This window comes from Pseudochaenichthys georgianus, chromosome 19, assembly GCF_902827115.2.
Source record: "Pseudochaenichthys georgianus chromosome 19, fPseGeo1.2, whole genome shotgun sequence".
Classification (NCBI taxonomy): Eukaryota; Metazoa; Chordata; class Actinopteri; order Perciformes; family Channichthyidae; genus Pseudochaenichthys; species Pseudochaenichthys georgianus.
In genome coordinates this window covers 22,963,581-22,983,969 of record NC_047521.1, presented here as the reverse complement: position 1 = coordinate 22,983,969, position 20,389 = coordinate 22,963,581, and the positions used below count along the sequence as shown (strand labels likewise).

Here is a 20,389-nt window from a genome sequence, read left to right as displayed (position 1 = left end):
CACTTCGCTCTTCTTTCCCACCTTCGCCGCACTGTTTGCAGTCTATTTCATCCCGGTCCCAGATGGGCCTTCAAGAGTCTAATGTCAGAGTGCCGGCCTCCAGCCAGACACGTAATGAATATGAAATGATTCAGAGGGGCTGTGGGAAAGAGAAGACAGTGGCGTCCAGACAGACCGAGCTCCTCTCTCTCTAAGTGGGACCACATTGAGGTAGACCGACTGAAGAGAGAACCAAAGAGACGACGATACACAATATGGATATCTAAAGTTACTTTAAAAGACGCTTCTATAAATCAAGACCTACAGAAACGTGCCCCTTCATGCAGCCTTGGGGCATGTTAAAGACATCAACACCAGGTTTCATGAAAGGCAGGTATATAAGACCTCCAGTTATTGGCCGCAGTGAGACGTATCTTCTATCCTAAGATCTGCAGGGTGATTAATACAAGCAGGATTCTAGCCAAGGGGGGACTTTGTTGTTCTGTGTGCACAGCGCTCCCTTTTCTTTTTCGCGTTAAATACAAACATGATCCGGGGCAGGAGCGTTCTCTCCTGCTCCTTAGTTACCACCGCTGACTGGGATGGCAGCAACACGGTGCTATTTTCTGCTCAGACAGCAGAAGAACGGCCAGGCTCTTGTATTTTTAGCATACTAACCTCTAAACTATTTCCTCGGCTGTCCCGCTCTTTAAATAGAAGGGCATTCCATCGCTGTGTATGTGTGTTTGTGTGAATTTTTTGAAGTGTTCACAGTTGTCATCCATGTGATGTTAACACAGGTCCCCAGAGGCAGACTGGGGATGGGTATGTTGGTGGAAGCGACCGCCCAGTGCTCTCGCCTAAAGCTAGTGGCCGACTACAGTAAAGGAAGGCGGTGGCCCCCCACAACTGATGAAACAAGGCGACATTCAATGTAATCACTCTATATATAGTGGATGTTGGCAAAAAGAGGGGATTGGAGGGCAGGAAGTCTTGTAAAATATGAGGGAAAATTAGGGCAGGCGAGCATTAAAGATTAATCGTGGCACTGACTGCCCGGCTCAGGCTTGCAATGCCACCATGGAGATGGGAAACAGAAAGCAGAGAGGGGGGAGAGAAAGACAAAGTGGGAGAGAGAAAGGAGACACTTTGGGAATGAAAATGCCTCGCAGATGAATTCTGGGGTGATGAATGTCCCTGGTTCAATACCCAGATGAATTTATGTGTGTTCCATTATGAGAGGGTGGGGATGAAACATGGAGATAGGGCGGAGAGATGGGGAAAGGAGGGGGAGCCCGTTCTCAATGTGCTGGTGAGCTAGCCATGCAGAGCTCATTGCGAACAAGCCATCTGTAGAGATAAGTAAAGAAGTGATTACAACAGGCCCGGCTCAATTTCTGACAGTTGACGCTTGACTGCCCCCGTAGAGCCGAATTGATTTAAATGAAGAAGCTATGAATATTTTAGAGGGAAGAACCCCCCTTTAACCTGAACTGTTTCGATCTCACTCCTACCTCTCTGTGTGTGTGTGTGTGTGTGTGTGTGTGTGTGTGTGTGTGTGTGTGTGTGGTGTGTGTGTGTGTGTGTGTGTGTGTGTGTGTGTGTGTGTGTGTGTGTGTGTGTGTGTGTGTGTGTGTGTGTGTGTGTGTGTGTGTGTGTGTGTGTGTGTGTGTGTGTGTGTGTGTGTGTGTGTGTGTGTGTGTGTGTGTGTGTGTGTGTGTGTGTGTGTGTGTGTGTGTGTGTGTGTGTGTGTGTGTGTGTGTGTGTGTGTGTGTAGAGATACAGGGATAGACTGTAATTATTGATAGTGAGATTACGGCCTTATGTCACAATGTCTGCAATCAGCAGCCTTTTTAAGCCCTGACGAATCAATGACACTGCCCGGATCTTTTCAGTCTGCCCTGCTTTGTTCATCAAAGTGGGCTTTGCAGTGTACACAAACCCTTGTTTGGGGATTTAGCGTCAAACTAGACTGGCGTACAGTACTCTCCGCCTGCTGCCTCCAGGCTAATTCTCTCTACAAACAAGCCGGGGCCCTATCGGTGGGGCCTGTGCGTGTGTTCACATAAAAAAACTGACCTGATGAAAATATGCTGAATATCTGACAAGCTCAACATGGAGTGCCGTTGCAATATGCCACCCTCAGGAGAAAATAAAAGTTGCCAGTCAGCCACAGCCTTGTTTGTGCATATCCAAAGGCAAAGGTAAAAGACCACACCCTCTCATTTCACCTTCAAAAGATGACTGACTCTACCGGCATTAACAAACAAAAATGTGTCTCCCTTAATCATGGGTAGGGTTGCAAAATTCCAGGAATTTTCAAAGATGGAAACTCTCCACGGGAATTAACGGGAATAAACTGGGAATTTTCTAAATTGAAGGTTGGCTCTTCATAGGGAACTCAAATATATTTGGGGAAAGTATATTTTAGCATAATCTTGACTAAAAACAAACAGATGCCATTCAAGTACACTTGAATATCCATGCCATAGCACACTGCTTACTGCATGGCTATTGAGACCACACTGGTTGGCATTGGGGCAAACCTAAGGCTCTCTGAGCCGGACACAGAGCCATCCTCAACAAGGCTGGACAGTGACACTGAAGAGGACGACTCAGAGTGTGATGTTGATGAGGCCCAGGAAGAGCCCGTTGACTGAAAGGGTTTAGCCAAAATGCAGAGGATCGCTTGAAGGAAGATTTGCATGTTTAATAGGACTTGGAGGGAGAAGGCTCTTTTCATTTAACATTTTGAATGGGACTTTGTGGGGATTTTTGGATGGGGGTGCATTTTTGTTCATTTTTTAATGAGTGGGGTTGGGGGGGGGATGAGTAATATTTAACTCAACATTCCTGTTTTCGTTCTTCAATGAAACAAATAATTGTTCAATAAAATAATTAAAACTTGTTCTGTTAAAAAGGAATCTGTTGAAATGTCATGTTTTTTTGTTTAATTTTGCATCGAATATTTCCAAAATTCCCCAGCTTAACTTCCCATGGAAACTTTCCGGAAATTTACCGGAAACTTTCCGCCCCTTTGCAACCCTAATCATGGTGACATCCCAATCTGAGGTTATCTCTTTTAGTACATAAATGCCTCAATATGATATATCACATAAAAAAACGGCAGCAACAGCTTTGAAGGTTGGTGGCAAGGTGCTGCTTTGGGAGCGAGTGATGGCAGGTTGTGAAATGCTGCCCTGCGGCCTTTCCCAGGAGAGCGGCAGCAGCAGCAGCAGTAGCAGCAGCGTTGAACTCCCTTCACCCCGGTGCCATTACAAACATACCTTGATGACAAAATGTGTTATTGATGTTCACCTGAAGGTGAAAGGAGGCGTGTTTCTGTGGACATACAGAAACACGTCTCTTTCGCGCACGCACACAAACACACTTTCTGTGGCATTCAGGCTACTAAATCACTGTCGCCCATGGCTGAGAGGGGTTAGGCAGACGTGGCTCTAGACTGCCTGACGCTTCCCCCTCTCTCTGGAAGAACCTTGTCTCAATGCTGTCCATCCATCCTACCATTTCCATCAAGTTCATAGCAACAAAGCCCCAGGAGGAAAGGTCATTCGCCCATCTACATGTCCATGAAAGCATCAAGCTCCATGGACGTTTAATAGCACATGGAAAATAGCATAAGGCTCAGGGACTTGGCATTGACATTAAGGACAAAGGCTCCAGTTCAGCAATATTAAAGGCCAGGAATTTGCGATGCTGTTTCACATCAACAAAGTCACAAGTTGTAAATTCTATGACAGTTGTAATCAGCTTTGCCAAGAATTCCTCAGTGGATTAATCAAGAAATTAAATGTGGTATTTATGTTCTGCCTTAGATGACCTTTTCTATAGCCGTTTATGAAAGCAACCTCCCTTCAATGCCAAACTACTACAGTACTCACTTATGTTTGGGGACAGAACTAGCTTCTCTCTGCTCTGTTTATGTATTTCTCAATTCCCTGACTAACATAATCCTTACATATAAATAAAGAGGGGAAGGATTGCAATTCTCAGTTATTTCGCAAGGCCAACCCCAATCCGTCACTTACAGTTTTCTGTGTGTTGCTATACACAATTGCTACATTGACTTGGTGCCTCGGCCTCAGAAAGCTAAACCACATGGGTTTCCGCTTCACCAGCAAAGCTCAAACTTCCTTGCTTTTTTCCCTCTCCATAAGTATCCACTCCAACCAACCTCCCCCTTCATCACTGCCCAGAATTGCTCCTGCTCATGCAGTCCGTTGCACCGAAAAACAATAAAATACCATCTGTTTTTTCTTGAGCCTCGTCTCCTGCTAGGCAAAAGGACTTCCGCACTTAAATACCACATGAGTCAGATTAAGCCGCCAGTCACTTGCCCCTCAGACACAAAGCGTTCGTGTCCAATAGCCCACTCAAACGGACCTGCCTTCAGAGGACAAACTAGCTAACGCTTGTCCTTCTCTCTGCCTCGTCTACTCTCTATGGAAATCCCTGGTGATCGCTTTCTTTCGCAGCACTGTGGATAGCCTGAGAGAAAATACAAAGAGCAAGAAGTCTATGGGCTAGTGAGCATTAGAGCCCACCATGCAATCCCCCAATCCTTCATACCCCCCATTTTTTAGTGTGTGACAGTCATGTGAACAAGGCCATGCACATTCTTTCATGCATGAGCCCATAATTGCTGTAAGGATTCTGGCTGGCAGAAAAAAGCAAGTGCATTTAATCTGCAAGGCCAGAGTATTTCCCCCATGAAGTTGCTCTGATTATAGCTCACTGATGTTGTTTGTATCTGGACAAACCTGCGCTGACAGCAACTGGATGGTAACAGTCAAACAACTAAAGTGGCAGCATCCTTAAAGGACTAATAACATCAGGGATGAAGCGCCCCTATGATCTGGATTCACGCCAAGCCACTTAATGGATCCAGGAGGCCGTTTACTTCTGTGAAGATGCCATTGAGTGCACTCTGAGAGCCCGTCTGTAAAGCCTGTAATGAATAGTTGCCCAATGTGGAGAGGTTGAAGAAACAAGAGGACCAAAAAGGAAAAGCACTAAGGGGGTAAAACAAATGTTTAGCTCCATCAGCAATCTGTTTCCAAACCCACGTGCAGAGGATAACATACTGAGAGACTGCAGAGACTACTGTCTGTGAAGTTGGTATTTTAGAAAAGTCCAGAAAGAGACAAAGGCAGCAGCAGATGTTTTTGGGATTGTCTCGTGCTTTTGAGCCTTGGATTCCTGCTTAAGAACGGGAGGTTAAAAGGAAAAAAAACCTTGCTCTGTTGTGTCTGTTTTGTTTTCTATCCCTGTGATCCAATAAGCCTGTGAGCCACGTGATAACACTAACGGATGTTGTGCCTCCCCACTCTCAACCCCCCCCCCCCCCCCCCCGGTTGTGCACTAAATGTTTTATTACATTCAAGCAGTAAGGCAAAGAGCAGCTATGCTAACCCCCACCCACCAACTGACACACACACACACACACACACACACACACACACACACACACACACACACACACACACACACACACACACACACACACACACACACACACACACACACACACACACACACACACACACACACACACACACACACACACACACACACACACACACACACACACACACACACACACACACACACACACACACACACACACACACACACACAAGCAACACAATGTGGAGTCGAGTGAGGGATCAGAGGTCTTTTCCTGGGCAAAACCCCCACAGTCTCCCTCAGACGAGCTCACATGGTTTGAATCAATGCTGCCACTAGAGCTGTTTAGTGGGTCAGTTCGATAAAAACTATGAAGCCTGCTTTGGAAAAAAATGCACGAGACTTCTCCTTTTAGTCCAGAGACATTTCGAATTTCATGCAAATTGGAAGTAGGAAGCAGAGAAAAACTACAGCGCTCACACAACCATTCTTAGTGGTTTCGGTGCAGGAATTGCCGTTTTAACTTCCCTTTGTCGTGTGTTTCTATAGTCTTTCGACGAGAAGGAAATTGGCCCTTAAGAGCCTGTGGAGATTCCTGCCTTTTACACTCCTTCAGCTGTGAAAGACAACAGAGCTATCTGTTCGATAAAGGCCTGCTGGAGCTTTGTGCAGTGCAGCTCCTTTGAGGTAAAGAATGGGATCGTCCTCGCTGATACTTTCTTGTCGCAATAAAACTCTCTTATTGCAGCAGATACCGTATCAATAGACTTAAATCTCCCATGAGTGGCGGTGGTTGCTCAACCCACGGAAAAGAAACCCACACCTAACTCGCATACATGCACAGTGACTGAATCACACATTTTAAATAAGTCCTACTGACATTTTAAAGAATCATCATGCAATGACACGCTATTTTTAGACATGGCAGAAAGGCCTGTAATAGAAATGAAATATCTAGTATTATAGGAGTTTATATTATCTTGAAATGTCATGATAGATATATTTCATGACCTTTAAGATGTACAATTATATTTCTAAAGCACAGTGTGTTGCTGTTGTTGCACCCAGCCTACCTACTATAGCCTATATACAACACTGCTTTTAAAATACATTTAATTAGGACAAATCCTCATTGGCACATCAAATGGGCAGCAGTGTCCAGTTGAGGCCGTGCTGCTCAGGAACTGGCCTGTTGGTGCAGCCATACAGATTACAGAGGCAAAGAGGATAACCCCAAGAAAGTTTGATCTGATTAACGTTGGCTTGGCTTGCAAAACCTTGTTTGTATTAAGTGCATATTTCTGGATCGCAAACGCTTTGGATAATGTGGCCTGTGAGACAGCGCCGCAGTCTCACAGACGTTTCTCAGAATAAAAAATAAAAAAACACAGCCGGGGCTCATACAGAGGCAGAGAGAGAGCTGGAAGTGGGTCAAGTATATATAATGCAGTTATGAAGCTCGATGATGGCGAACATGCAACGCTGTTTGGCACATTACCGGGTTTGAATAATTGAGATAAAACAGGATGGCAACACGGGAATAAAAGCCTTAAATACTGAAGATTAAAAAATAAATCTGAGGATGACTCGCCATGTATAAAGCCTATGAATACACACTTTAACATGGAGGTTTTAAGTTCCTCAATTAGTGAAATGGAGTTCCACCTACAGTGATTGGAGCCGTTCCAGTGCTGGTTCCTGATGGACGTGCTGTACGGATGGGGCGCTCCGGGCACCAGTCCTTTCTCCGGGATCAAGCATCCTCTGCTCTGGTTGTAGTAATCCATCATTAAAAACGGGTTCGGGCTGGGAGTCAGTCCCACAACGTCCACGCTCTCATACATCATACGGAGCAGGACGATAGCAGGGGGTATTATCAAAAAGCGAACTATTGTGGCAGGAAAACGCGAGCCTTGTGGTTTTCAGCTCGCCACCAACAGAGGTAGAAACTAAGGGGGCCAAACGAGGGGGAAACTGCATTAAAATCGAAGGAAAAGTGGTAAATCCAAACACAGTGGGAGCGTTTTAACATTTGGCATCTTTTTTGCTCCTGTATTGATCGAAACCCCAAACCGAGGCAGTGAATCAGTGTCTGGAAAAGCCTAATCGGCTGCGCTCAATTTGAAAACATAATTTAAAAGAACAATCTGCATGGTGTCCAATGTGAGAAACACGGCTGGGTTTACGCACAGAAATAATAAAAATAACTTCAGCAGAATATATATATATGGGTCCTTTCGGCCTTGCTCAAACACAGAGCAACATTTGAGGCTGTATCCACACCGTAAAGACAAAATAAAAATCCCAAAAAAGAGGATAAAAATCTCCCAAGTGCGCGAGGCAGGAAAATTATCAATGGGATGAAAAGCGCAAATATGGAAAGGAGGAAATCCCGTGTAGTTGCAGTTTGTCCTTTAGGGTTTACGGTCGGTTGTCCCGGGTGGACTCCTATCAGCCCCGTCAATGAACCGGTCTCCCTCCGTGCGCTAGGCTACAACAACCGGCTTCCTGTCCTTCAGACCCCGCTCTCTGATATCCAGGGTCCCAGGAAAACACGCAGCAGCAGCACCTTGTTTGTATTTTGGGGAGAGGACGCCTAAATCATTCCCACCGCGAGCCGTGCGGCTATCATGTTCTGCAAAAATGTGACAAGGCACAGCAGCTGAGGGCTTTGGCTCCACCTCCACTCGGCTCTCCCCCCCACCCCCCCCTCAGTCTCCTTTCATGCGTTGCTCCTCCTACGTTTAAACCCCTTCAGGGACGTCACCATGGATCTCCCTCTCTCTCTCTTTCACTCTCTCTCTCTAACATCTATGGGACTGCAGGGAGGGGGCCGTCCTCCCTCAAATGTAGGTGAATAAAAACGTATCCCAGAACATGATTATATAAACTCAGTAATGAGTCTTTCATATCTTATTGCTCACCAGACTGGATCTCTCTCGCTATGTTTTCCTGTAAGTTCCTTTCTGACTCTTTATTCGGGGCTCCTCCTTCCAACTAACTTGACCCTTTTCCCCCATGCTCTCATCAGTCCCTACCCTCCGATTTTTTTCTCCCCCAGCCCTGTCTCCCTAATTTGCCTAATGCTATGCGCCTGAACTTTTCCTGAACCCAGGGGAAGTAGGCAGACTCAACTCCCGGTGACCCACTGGCTGACTCGGATTCGCCTTTCTGGCTCGCTCCCATCCCACATTATTCAAGGTTTCCCACCTAGTACACTCAGAGTAACACCATTACACTTTTCCTCGAGTGCTGCCCCAGAGAGGCGCCCCCAGTTCACCCACATGGAGCAACAAAGTGGCACCCTGTCATGGTAACTGACACATAACTTTTCCACAGTGCAGGGGAATTACATCCAGGAAGTTGTTTTGCATCAGACTTGCACCACTCCCAATGCAATGTTACTCCACCTTTACTCGGCAACATTCCATGCAACATTGTTGTATTTAAACATGCACATGTCATCCACCAGGCTTGAGTCCATGCCAGAGCTATATCGTAGATCTCTATAGGCATGAATCTAGTCATTCAATCAAATGTAAATGGTGAATATAGTGGCAATTACAGAATCACTAACTTTTTCCATGTGTCATGTTGTTGCGGCTTTTAAAAACAATGACCTGTGATGGTCATGTGATCTGGAGTAGGGTTGTCAGCTCAAGTTCCTGTGCATATTCAGTGGGCGAGATTAAGACGCGGGCACCCACTACTCGTACTAATGTTATTTTTGTTAGGGAGAACATGGAGGATTACGTGACTGTTTTCACCTTCACACCATCAAAAATGAAAAACTGTATTATTTAATAAAAATAAATAAAAGGAAGATCATATCCGGAATATGTCTGGCATTTTTATAATTGATTGGGAGCAAGACCCAGACAAGGTCTAAAATATGTAAAGGCAGTTTCTGTGGCTGCAGATTTAGAAAACAAAACCACTTCTTACATGCAATATTAAGCGTTTTCTACTCTTTTGGTATGTTACTATTCCAAATTGGCCTGTGAATGCATCTTTAGACAGAATACATTAGCTTCATTAACATCCCTTTTAAATGTATCATCATTAACGTGTAAATGGCCCAAAACCAGTGTGACTCGTGTTGCAATCTACACCCCTGCCTGAACAATGACTCTCCTCCTCCCCGCCCGCCCACACCTGAGCCACAGGCCACAGCTGGGTCGGACCAACATGGTTTCTGAGAGGGATTATCTGCATGGATCCTGGCAGGGGGGCTCGGCCTGCTCCGCCCCCGCTGACTGTGACACTTATTTAATGCAGGCCCCGGTGTGTTTACCTTGCCTGATAAGAGCCCAATGCACAGGCCTGGCCGCGGCGACCCTGATAGCACAGCCACACATTCCTTGACAGGATTAGCCCTATGAGTAATGGCTGTCAGAAAATGCTAATTTTCCAGTCTCTGTTTTCTTCTCCGAGGGGAGAGCATTCATCCTGGGGTAATACTCTGTGATAGCAGAGAACAAGCTAAGAGATAACGGATTGTTGATCATTGCTTATTATGAAGGGGGAGGCATACAAGATTAGGCCTGAAAAAAAGTCATTTTCTCACAGCTTGATTACATATTTTTAAACAACGAAGCAACTTTGTCATCCTCAAAAAGAGCTGAATAAATCCAGATGCTTTGTATAAAACAAATGTAGTGTTAAAGTGCTTTTTGGGTATAGGGAATTGCCTTACATCACATCAATAGAAAAGACAAGTGCTGGTTTAGTGCCAGGCGGTGCCAGTCTGTAAGAGTGCAAATAAACACAGAAAACCATACACGTAATATGAGCATACACACTTGATTATTGTATCATTAATGTAGGGAAGTGACGGTGACCTGTGGTCTGTAATGCATCTTCCTGACTGTGAAAAGTAAAAGAGTGACACAAGGTTTGTCCAACATTGGCTGATCTTGGCCCAGCATCAATAAGTGCCACACAAAAACACAAAAAAGTACTTTAGCTGCACGCAAAACCAGAGAGAATGAGATAGCGTATGGTTTCTCTAACTTGACACCGATAGGCGAGACTTTGTTGCATGTAGCTCAGCCTTCAAAGTGTTTTTGCACAAAGTCCAGGCCCTCGGATGGAGGGGCCTGATGAAAGCCTCGTTCAGGCACGGATGCTTTTGCGGAGATAAACGGTTATGTAAGTGCGTATAATAGAGGGAAACCACCAGAGGTAAAAACAGAGTCCTTGATTCGGAAGAGCCCAACGGAGAGTAGTGGGGGGGGAGAGAGTGGGGAGAAGGATTTTTTAGGAGGCAATTCAAAGTGTTTTATGGGCAAGGGCGGAGAGGAGATTGCCGGCTGGACCTTGAGGGTGTCAAACTATTTTTACTGCCCCCACTCTCCTTCATTCTACGCACAATCTGGGTGTTAGGAAGCAGTAAAAGTGCTCTCCTTGCCCTTCCTCCCCCCAAGGAGATGTCCAGGTCTCTGTCACACTGTGGGGCAAAACATGCTGTCAGCAGTATTATGCTATGACTGTGATGATGCACCATAATCCACCCCCCACTCATACCTGCTGGCATGGTTCCAGACTGCCTCCTGCCACCGGGTCCACATGTCCCCTGGTGCATGTCGGTGTGGTTATTTGCGAGTGTGTGTGTGACGAGGTTGTCTTTAAGTCTACCTGAAACTACCACTCCATTCCCGTTGCTGCTATTACGGTTTCTGTGTGTGTGTGTGTGTGTGTGTGTGTGTGTGTGTGTGTGTGTGTGTGTGTGTGTGTGTGGTGTGTGTGTGTGTGTGTGTGTTTACACAGCTGGTTTTGTGCAGCCCGGACAGGCAGCACCAGCCAAACCCAACAGCTGTGCTTCCCGACTGCAAGCCAATGTGTAATGAGGGCCCGACCCTTCGATGTGAGAACAAGCTGCAGTTATCGATGAACACCGCAATGCTTCCAACTGTCTTCTGTCAATCTACCACACACACACACACAACACACACACACACACACACAACACACACACACACACACACACCACACACACACACAGCTCATGCCAACTTTGGCCATGCTCCCACGGCCTCTAAGACCTAATGAGTGAGATCGGGTGGAAGGCCCCAGTCTGTGTAGGTGTTGGTGCTGGTGTGTGTGTGTGTGTGTGTGTGTGTGTGTGTGTGTGTGTGTGTGTGTGTGTGTGTGTGTGTGTGTGTTGTGTGTGTGTGTGTGTGGGTGTGTGTGTGTGTTGTTGTGTGTGTGTGTGTGTGTGTGTGTGTGTGTGGTGTGTGTGTGTGTGTGTGTGTGTGTGTGTGTGTGTGTGTTGTGTGTGTGTGTGTTTTTCTGTGTATATACAGCTGGCAGTGTGCGTCATGACTCTTCATAGCTCAAACAGTCCTGCTGCCCATCTTATTGCTGCACACACATAGTAAATACAATCAAGATGACTGACTGAAAATATCAGTCATTGCAAATGTTATAAGATTAATGAAATGACAAGGAAAACAGTGTGTGGGCCAACAGATGATTGGTTAATGAATAGTGCAGATGGGATAACAAGAAATAGGAAGGAGAGGATGAAAATAGAGAAAGACTGGAGGAGGAGAGAGCGAGTGATGGGAGGAGGGAGGAGACAAGAGGGACAGGATGGAGAAACAGAGGAGAGGAGTGCCAGACAAGTGGTGGCGTCTGGTGTTCTCCCATGGGAAAACGTGTAGCTAAATGTGGCCCTGTAGCGTCTGTCCTGTTTGTGTGTGTGACTCTCATCTGGTTGCATCCCAGCTAGAAAAGAGCCATAATGGAAACAGTGTGACGAGAGATCTGGTTCGCTTTCTTTCTGTTTGTCTTGAGAGAAGAGGAATAGCAATTTATTTCAGGAAAGATTGTATCACATTTGGAAAGTAAATTTAAGTTAAACAACAAAAGACTTCTGATTGTTAAAATAACATATATTTCTCAGGAACATATATTAAACTGAGCAAGTTTGTTCGCTAATGTTGTCAATATTTATTTATTTTTAAATGGTGATAATAAACAGTGGCCTAATCTCCTAAATGTTGAATGTACAGTAGTTGTTTAAGTGTATTGGTGTATTTAATAAGCACAGCCTTTAAATAAATATGTGGAAAAGGCAATGTTTTAAAGACCTCACATGGTCACACACATGGCTACATTCACACAAACACACACACACGTATTCACAACCAGTGACAGCCACCTGCCCGCTGCCTCAGGCAGAGGCTGTTCAGATCTGTTCTGGTCTAAACAAACGTCACTGCATGACACCACACACACTCTCCTCTTAACCTCCCCTCCACCCTTTTTAGTTCATGCTCTCTTTATTTTTTCTTTCTTTCTCTAAGATCGTTTTTAAGATTGTTTGCCAGATTACATCACCGACTTAAAAAACAATTAGCTGAAGCTGATTCTAAATATACCAGATAGAAGAACAATTCTCCATATTCCGGTTATTCTTCAGCTTTATATGCACATAGCCTTTTTGTCATGCTATTTCTGCTTCTTCTTCACATGCAGACCATTTATAGACACACATGCACACGTACACAAACACATCAGACTTAAATGGTTCTGTTGTCTTACCCAATCTACTTTCCCATCAGTTGTTAAACCCACATAGGAAAACCCTTTATGTTATTACATCAACACTGGGGTTTCACAGAAACACCTATACACACACACCACACACACACACACACACACACCACACACAACACACACACACACACACACACACACACACACACACACACACACACCACACACATAAGGTGATAACCAGGTCTAAGGTGCAAGAGAGACTTCAACCCTGTTACAACTTCAATTACCATAAAACTGCACTCTCTCCCTCTCCTCGTCCTGTCTCTTTAAATGCTCCCTTCCTCTCGTGCTTTATGTCATCCTTTTTTCTCTTAGCTGTGATCAACAGAAATCTATCATTTTATTTGTCTTCCTACTTCTCTCTCCACTCAATCCTTCACTCCTCTTCTCGCCCTCTTTCATCCTCTCATTCGCCTATCATATCATTGACCATCTGAAATCAATCCATGTTCTCTCGTCCTTCCTCTTTACATCTCTCTTCTATCTTTCGTTTTTCATGCTCGCAGCTTCTCTTTTCAAAAGCACTTAGGTGTCAAAGGCATTTCCCTCGCAATCCCTCACCTGTTCAAACACACACGTGTGCGCTGACACAGAGTGACGCCAGTGCGGGGTAAAATCTATGCTGATGTGATCAGTGCAGGTCGTGCTATTGACAGACAACAATATTCCCACGATAGGAAAGACTCACCTTCAACACTGTCACTGTGCACTGTGTGTGTGTGTGTGTGTGTGTGTGTGTGTGTGTGTGTGTGTGTGGTGTGTGTGTGTGTGTGTGTGTGTGTGTGTGTGTGTGTGTGTGTGTGTGTGTGTGTGTGTGTGTGTGTGTGGTGTGTGTGTGGTGTTTGTGTGTGTGTGTGTGTGTGTGTGTGTGTGTGTGTGTGTGTGCAAGAGTGTGTGGACAGCATGAGACAAAAGTGTTAAGAAAAACGTGTTTGTTAAAAAAAATGTATGTAAAATAGATATGAATGATTATATGGTATCACATACAGTTTATCTGCTGTATAACGTGTGTGTGTGTGTGTGTGTGGTGTGTGTGTGTGTGGTGTGTGTGTGTGTGGTGTGTGTGTGTGTGTGTGTGTGTGTGTGTGGGTGTGTGTGTGTGTGTGTGTGTGTGTGTGTGTGTGTGTGTGTGTGTGTGTGTGTGTGTGTGGGGGGGGGGGGTGTGTGTGTGGGTGTGTGTGTGGGTGTGGGTGGGTGGTGGGTGTGTGTGTGGTAAGTGACTAAGTGGGGTGTACTTTTAGTTGACATAATAATTAAAGTATATAATTAAGGCGTATAACCTCTGTGGATTTCATCTTTTCTTTCCCTTTCTATTATTATATTTCCTATCTCATTTCCTTTCATCATCCCTCACTTCATCCCTTCTTTTCTCTCATTTCATTTCACTTTTGTCTCATTCTTTTGTTTACAAGCCCATCCATTACTCACCTCTCCCCTTCTCCACTTATTTCACAACCTGTGCGCTACTCCTCTCTCCTGTCCTTTTTTTCCTACACTTTCTTTTATCATAATCTCCCATTAATGCCTTTTTTCATTTTTATCTACATTTTATTTCTTTTCTCTCGCTCTTTTATTCCATTTCTTACCCTTCCCTGTTCAATTATTCTGTACTTCACTTGCCTTTCTTTTCGCTTTACATTTTTTTCCCTCATCCTTACATTTTCTCCCCCCGACTCCTTTCCTCTCCTTTCCTCACCTTCCCTCCTCTCCTCTCTTGCCCATTCTTTATGACTTGAAGGCTCATTTGTTAAGAAGAGGTAGAGCACTCTCACTCTCCCCCTAGCCTCATCCTGTCCTTTTTTGTGGGCTTTGGAAATATAATTTTCAATTTTTAATTTGATTCATTTAGATTTGATCATTAATCAGTGCTGAGAGAGAGTTAATTTGGTGGAGAATAGATGAGGTAGTTAGAGAGGGCTCTTTCTAAAGTGAGCTCAGCTCAGCACTGAGTCTTTTACTGTAGGTGTAAGGAGAAGAGAAGTGAAAAATTGAGTGTGTGTTGTGGTGTGTGTGTGTGTGTGTGTGTGGTGTGTGTGTGTGTGGTGTGTGTGTGTGTGTGTGTGTGTGTGTGGGTGTGTGTGTGTGTGTTGTGTGTGTGTGGTGTGTGTGTGTGTGTGGTGTGTGTGTGTGTGTGGTGTGTGTGTGTGTGTGTGTGTGTGTGTGTGGAGAGAGAGAAGTGAAAGAGTGTGTTTGAATGTGTGAGTGCGTACGACCCCCTGGTGTTAAGAGTTTCTTGACCGTTTGCTGACACTGTCCCCCCCACTGTACCTGGACTGTCAGCCCTTCTGTCTACCTATTTTGGTCTCAAGCACGAATACACACACTCTCACACACACACACACACACACACACACACACACACACACACACACACACACACACACACACACACACACACACACACACAGATGCATGTCGTGTTCAGTTCACTGGGTTGACTGCGGTCTTGGTCAGTAAGAGCTTTCTAAATGACTACATTACCATAAAATAAATGAGTACACTGTAAGATGGTTTGAATAAAAGCGTGTATCTGTTAAAACACAAATAAAACAGGGAATCACGTGCTCTCACAAATGCCAACAAAATGCACAAACATGCTCACTGACATTTTTTGTCTTTGCTGCCAATAGGATGTCTTTCTGTTAAATCTCTAAGGTGTGTTGTCTTCGTCATTGTCAGCACATTTTTCAGAGGATTTAAATCTCTCTGTGTTAGCAAATCTCTCTCTTGCTCGCTCTCTCTTTTTGCCCCCTCCTCTTCCTCCTTTCTCTGTCAGTCTATACATTTAGTGCTTACTGTTTTTAATGGGTATGCTTTGGGAGACCTATGGGAAAGCATTAAACAGAAAGTGTTATCTATATTTGTTGGTCTAATTCCCAGACCTTTATCTGTTGATGATTTTTTTTCTGAATGGTATATACAAAAAATCATGTTAGCTTGTAACATTTGATAGCCCTTTTTTCGTCCCTCCTCTCCTCTCCTCCTCCAGGGTACATGACACCTCTGTCTTCCTTATCCATCTTTAAGTGGTAACCACGGTAACATCCAATCCCTTGAGAGATAGGCCTAATTAAATTAGGACTCCTTTGTGTCAATTAATTAACAGAGAGAGAGAGAGAGAGAGAGAGAGAGAGAGAGAGAGAGAGAGAGAGAGACTCAAATGGTGTCTCTATAAATTAGTTAGTTGTAGAACAAAAGAGGCAAGCGAGTTTAACAAGCTTGACGATAACATAAAAGTGCCTGCATGCGTAACACACACATGTATGCACTGCAGAAACATAACAGCTATCACCACTTCACTCCCAGACATATTATGTAATCTCATTTCCTCTCTTTTATTATCTTTATTTATATTCCTTGTATTCTTGTTAACCAATCAAAAGAGTTCAAAAGTCATGCACAGTGTTTTGATACACGTTTTCTGTCCCTTCTTGCAGGCGTTCGTCTGGACAGGGTTCGTGGCGGGAGACAGAAGTATAAACGCCGGATAGATGCAGACAACAGTCCATACCTGAACCCACAGCTGGCTCTGCCTCCCAAGAAGCAATGTAAGAGCACACACACTCACTCAGACTGGTAGCAGTATATATGACAGCCTTTTTCTCTCCTAGGGTTGAGCAGTGATTCTCAAGGACAGACATTTGCATACTGTCCTTGGTGCATAGTAACTCATCCTCTGCAAATTGACATTTGTGCTACAGTGACAATAGCATCTGATAAAGTGTGTAGTGGGAACAATGGAGGACATACCATTGACAGTGCTTAAGGAAAATCATCCCTAGAAATCAACAGAAAAGCTTTAAATTATAGCACATTGTAGCAGGAGTTGATCCGAAAGAAGCAGAAGTACAAGCCTTTCCATCATTCTGTATACTAATTGAGACAGTTGGACATTAAAACAGAATCAAGCACAGAAACATGCACAGAAACACACACACACACACACACACACACACACAACCACACACACACACCACACACACACACACACACATAAATAGACTCAGGGTAGTGAGAAGCCCATCTGTTTGGGACCAAGTTTATCTCCCTGTCTCTGCTGCTAGCAGTTTGCGGTCATAATATTTTATACGTGTAATATTTCACCATAAAGGTAGTCATTTAGGTCCGGCTGGATTGGCTGCGTTTTTTAAAGAATCAAACCACTGCCAAAACATGATGATTGGAAAAATTAACAAGGGAGAGAGTGAGTGAGAGTAACAGGGGAACAGGTGGAGACAGAGGGAGAGACTGAGCCTAAATGAGAAGGCTTCTCAGAGAGAGAGGGAGGAAGGGAGAGAGACGAAGGGAGGGAACAGCCAGAACCCTAATCCGGATTAAATCCAACCTGGCAACCACATCAAACTAGAGTTAGCTCTTTAGCTAAGCGTCTGCTCACACACATGACACACACACGCACACACATATATACACATACATACACACACGCATACACACGGGCAGTGCAGATTGAGCAGTGTTTAGCAGCTTGGTCCCCAAAGCCCATTTTGCTTAAAGCTGGAGCATATTCTGCTTTAGGCCAATATGCTGAATGGCTCCAACACAGCTTAACGGGACTTCTGCACTACTAATCATTGAAATGATTGGATAATATGTGTGTGTGTACACTATGCGTGTGTTTGCATATTAAGTACAGAGCATTTGTGTGCTCCAGCTAACTAGATGACTTAATTAAACTAGTCTCGAGTCCTGTTATTATATTAACAAGTTTTTTCATGTAAGAATTTTTTTTAAAAAATGAGTTATTTACTAGATTCACCAGTGGGTACTCTAAATATTTATTTAGGATTTCATTTATTTATGTATGGACACAAATCTCTCAGTGAGCTGAACACAAAAACTATAGCGTTGATATAGACTTCCTGGGTCTCTCTTGTTCTTTTTCTCTCACACAATAGTCAATACACACAAAAAAAATTCTGTCTCACTCAGATACACGCACACAGCCCATCTATCTGTAGCCCAATCCCCAGCCTCAGCGTCCCCATTGATTGTGTGAGAACAGAACAATAGCCCAGGGTTTGGAAATGGGCTTCCATTGATTCTAATTAGGGAAACATTAAATAAGATTTACCCACAGATACTGCACTGTGACTGGGATTGGTTTGGCTCAAACGACCCTGTAGCTGGAGCTAGAGGGAAGAGGATGGAAAGAATATATCTATGAACAAATGTGTGTGTGTTTTGTGTGTGGATGTAACAGAATTGGGGGCGGAGAGTGTTAGATCAATACACAACTCATCCCCCCAACTCTGTTTCACTCTCTTGCTGTTTATCTCTATCTAGCTGTCGCTCTCCCCACTCTTCTTGTCTGTCTTTTACAATCTGTCCATTGCTCTTTTTCTACCTGTCTGTCTTCTCCCAATTTTCTTTGCTTATCTGCCTTACTCTTTTCCTCTTTCCCTCTATCCCTCTCTTGCTTTTCTATCCTCTGTTATTATTCCCATGCTTGATTAGTGGATTAATTTGGAAGCAGGGTATCAGTCTGTTACTAATGGGCCATAGAGATCTCATCACCACATGTCACCATTACCAGCTGAGCTGTTTGGCTTTCAGTATTATCTTTCCCTTCTGTATGTATCAGCGAAGCTTCTTAAAGCAGCAATAAAGAAGACAACATTTTAGGCAACCTGAATCACCAGCTGTAATCACCTTAATGGCACCTTGAAGCATCTTCTAAACTGGCTTCAATACATTTCTTATCTTGTGTAATCTTTAGTCGAAATTACTGGAATCAAATCAATTATTTGTTGGTTGATTGTTGCAGAATTCCACAGAACATTACAAAGCATTGTAATCCTCCTAACTGATCTTGTTTCCATTACACACTTTGATATAAAATGGGAAAATACCCTCAGCTGGCTGTCAGTCTGTTTGTTTGCTGTATATATTATCATTATACTGTACAAAATAGGTATTTGAGATTTAAAAAAACATTTTCCATTTGTTTATATTCTTATTTGTATACAATAATCACACACACACTCTTGTGTACACACACTTATATATGTTATGTACAAAATGCTGTATGTGTGATATATTTAAACTGGATCTGTGTACCGTATACTATGCAGTATATGAAATGTATTGTGTGTTGACTTACAGGCTACATGTCTTCCTATTTTATTCTAGTCTAACTGTCATGTCAGCTACTTTTTTTGCTGCATATTTCAATACCTTCGGACTTGTTTATGCCATACCTATGTATTATCGAGAGATCCATGTTAAAGGGACTTTGTATATGACCTTTCACTTGTGTGCACCAGATTGGTGTGGACCAGCTTGCGCCCTAATACGGCAAAAATTCACCATCTCTCTGTCTCTGTGTCTTTCTCCTTGTCTGGTGGTCATGTCAGTTGCCTTTGGCTGCCTTGCAGATAACAAAATCGTCTCTCACCTGCTGGTGGCCGAGCCAGAGAAGATTTACGCCATGCCTGACCCGACAGTACCAGACAGCGACATCAAGGCCCTGACTACGCTGTGTGACCTGGCGGACAGAGAGCTGGTGGTCAACATCGGCTGGGCCAAACACATCCCAGGTAGGAAGACAAATCTGCTGAGCCCTGACTTTCACTGTAGACCTAACCTGACTCCATGTTGTGACCGGATCAGACACTCATACGTCCATACATACCTTTTTTTCAATTCCAGAGTATAAGAGATTTCGCACATATACAGGATAGACACACATGCTGTGTTTATTGGCAGAGCACACTGTTGGTATCAGCTGCTCCAGATGCAGTTCAGACACGCATCCTACATACACCTGGTGCTAAGGCGTGACTTTTAACCTTAATCCTCGCACTCAGATGGTCTGAACTGTTGACCCCTCCACCTGACCAACCAAATGCCCTCACTGGTATCACACATTCACACACACCCCAAACACACACACATTCTGACCTCTTGAACCAAACGGTCCAATCCCCTTACATGTGTACATGTGTGTATGGGGATGTTGGTGTGTTGTGAGTCACTGTAACATATATATGACAAAGTCCTTTGAAACTATGACCATAACTGTGTAGAGTTTTTTAACGTCAAGCGATGTAACTCAAACAGAAAGGAATAGTTCAGAAATTAAATCAAACAATACAGTACATTTGAAATGTCACAATCTGTACATGTGACATATAAACAGTAAGATCTGTTGTCCATTTAAGCCTATAGCACATGTCACCCTACAGGTCAGGCTATTCTGTTTAAACTAATTCCTCTTAATCTGTTCAAAATTGTATCAGGAGTACAAGATGAGAAAATGAAATAATGGCAGGAAACACAAATGAGCTAAACATTTCCTGGAAGAATAAGAAAACAAAAGACTAATGACGAATACATCTGGCAGTGAAAGCCAAAATAAGACAGGGAGCGAGACGTATGAGATGAACACTATAATCTG

At 44.0% G+C, this 20,389-nt stretch overlaps 1 protein-coding gene across 3 annotated transcripts in view; it reads right to left on the bottom strand.

Annotated features, from left to right (window-relative positions):
* raraa (retinoic acid receptor, alpha a) overlaps nucleotides 1-20,389 on the bottom strand; it is a 166,062-nt gene that overhangs the window by 31,823 nt on the left and 113,850 nt on the right. For 2 of the 3 annotated variants that reach the window (XM_034106792.2, XM_034106793.2), the window contains exon 1: nucleotides 7,076-8,037. The exons of the other annotated variant lie outside the window; for it this stretch is intronic. In XM_034106792.2, the coding sequence (XP_033962683.1) occupies nucleotides 7,076-7,253 (178 nt within the window). In that variant the 5' untranslated portion in view covers nucleotides 7,254-8,037. Of the gene's footprint in view, nucleotides 1-7,075; nucleotides 8,038-20,389 lie in introns of those variants that run through there. 3 annotated transcript variants of the gene reach the window in all.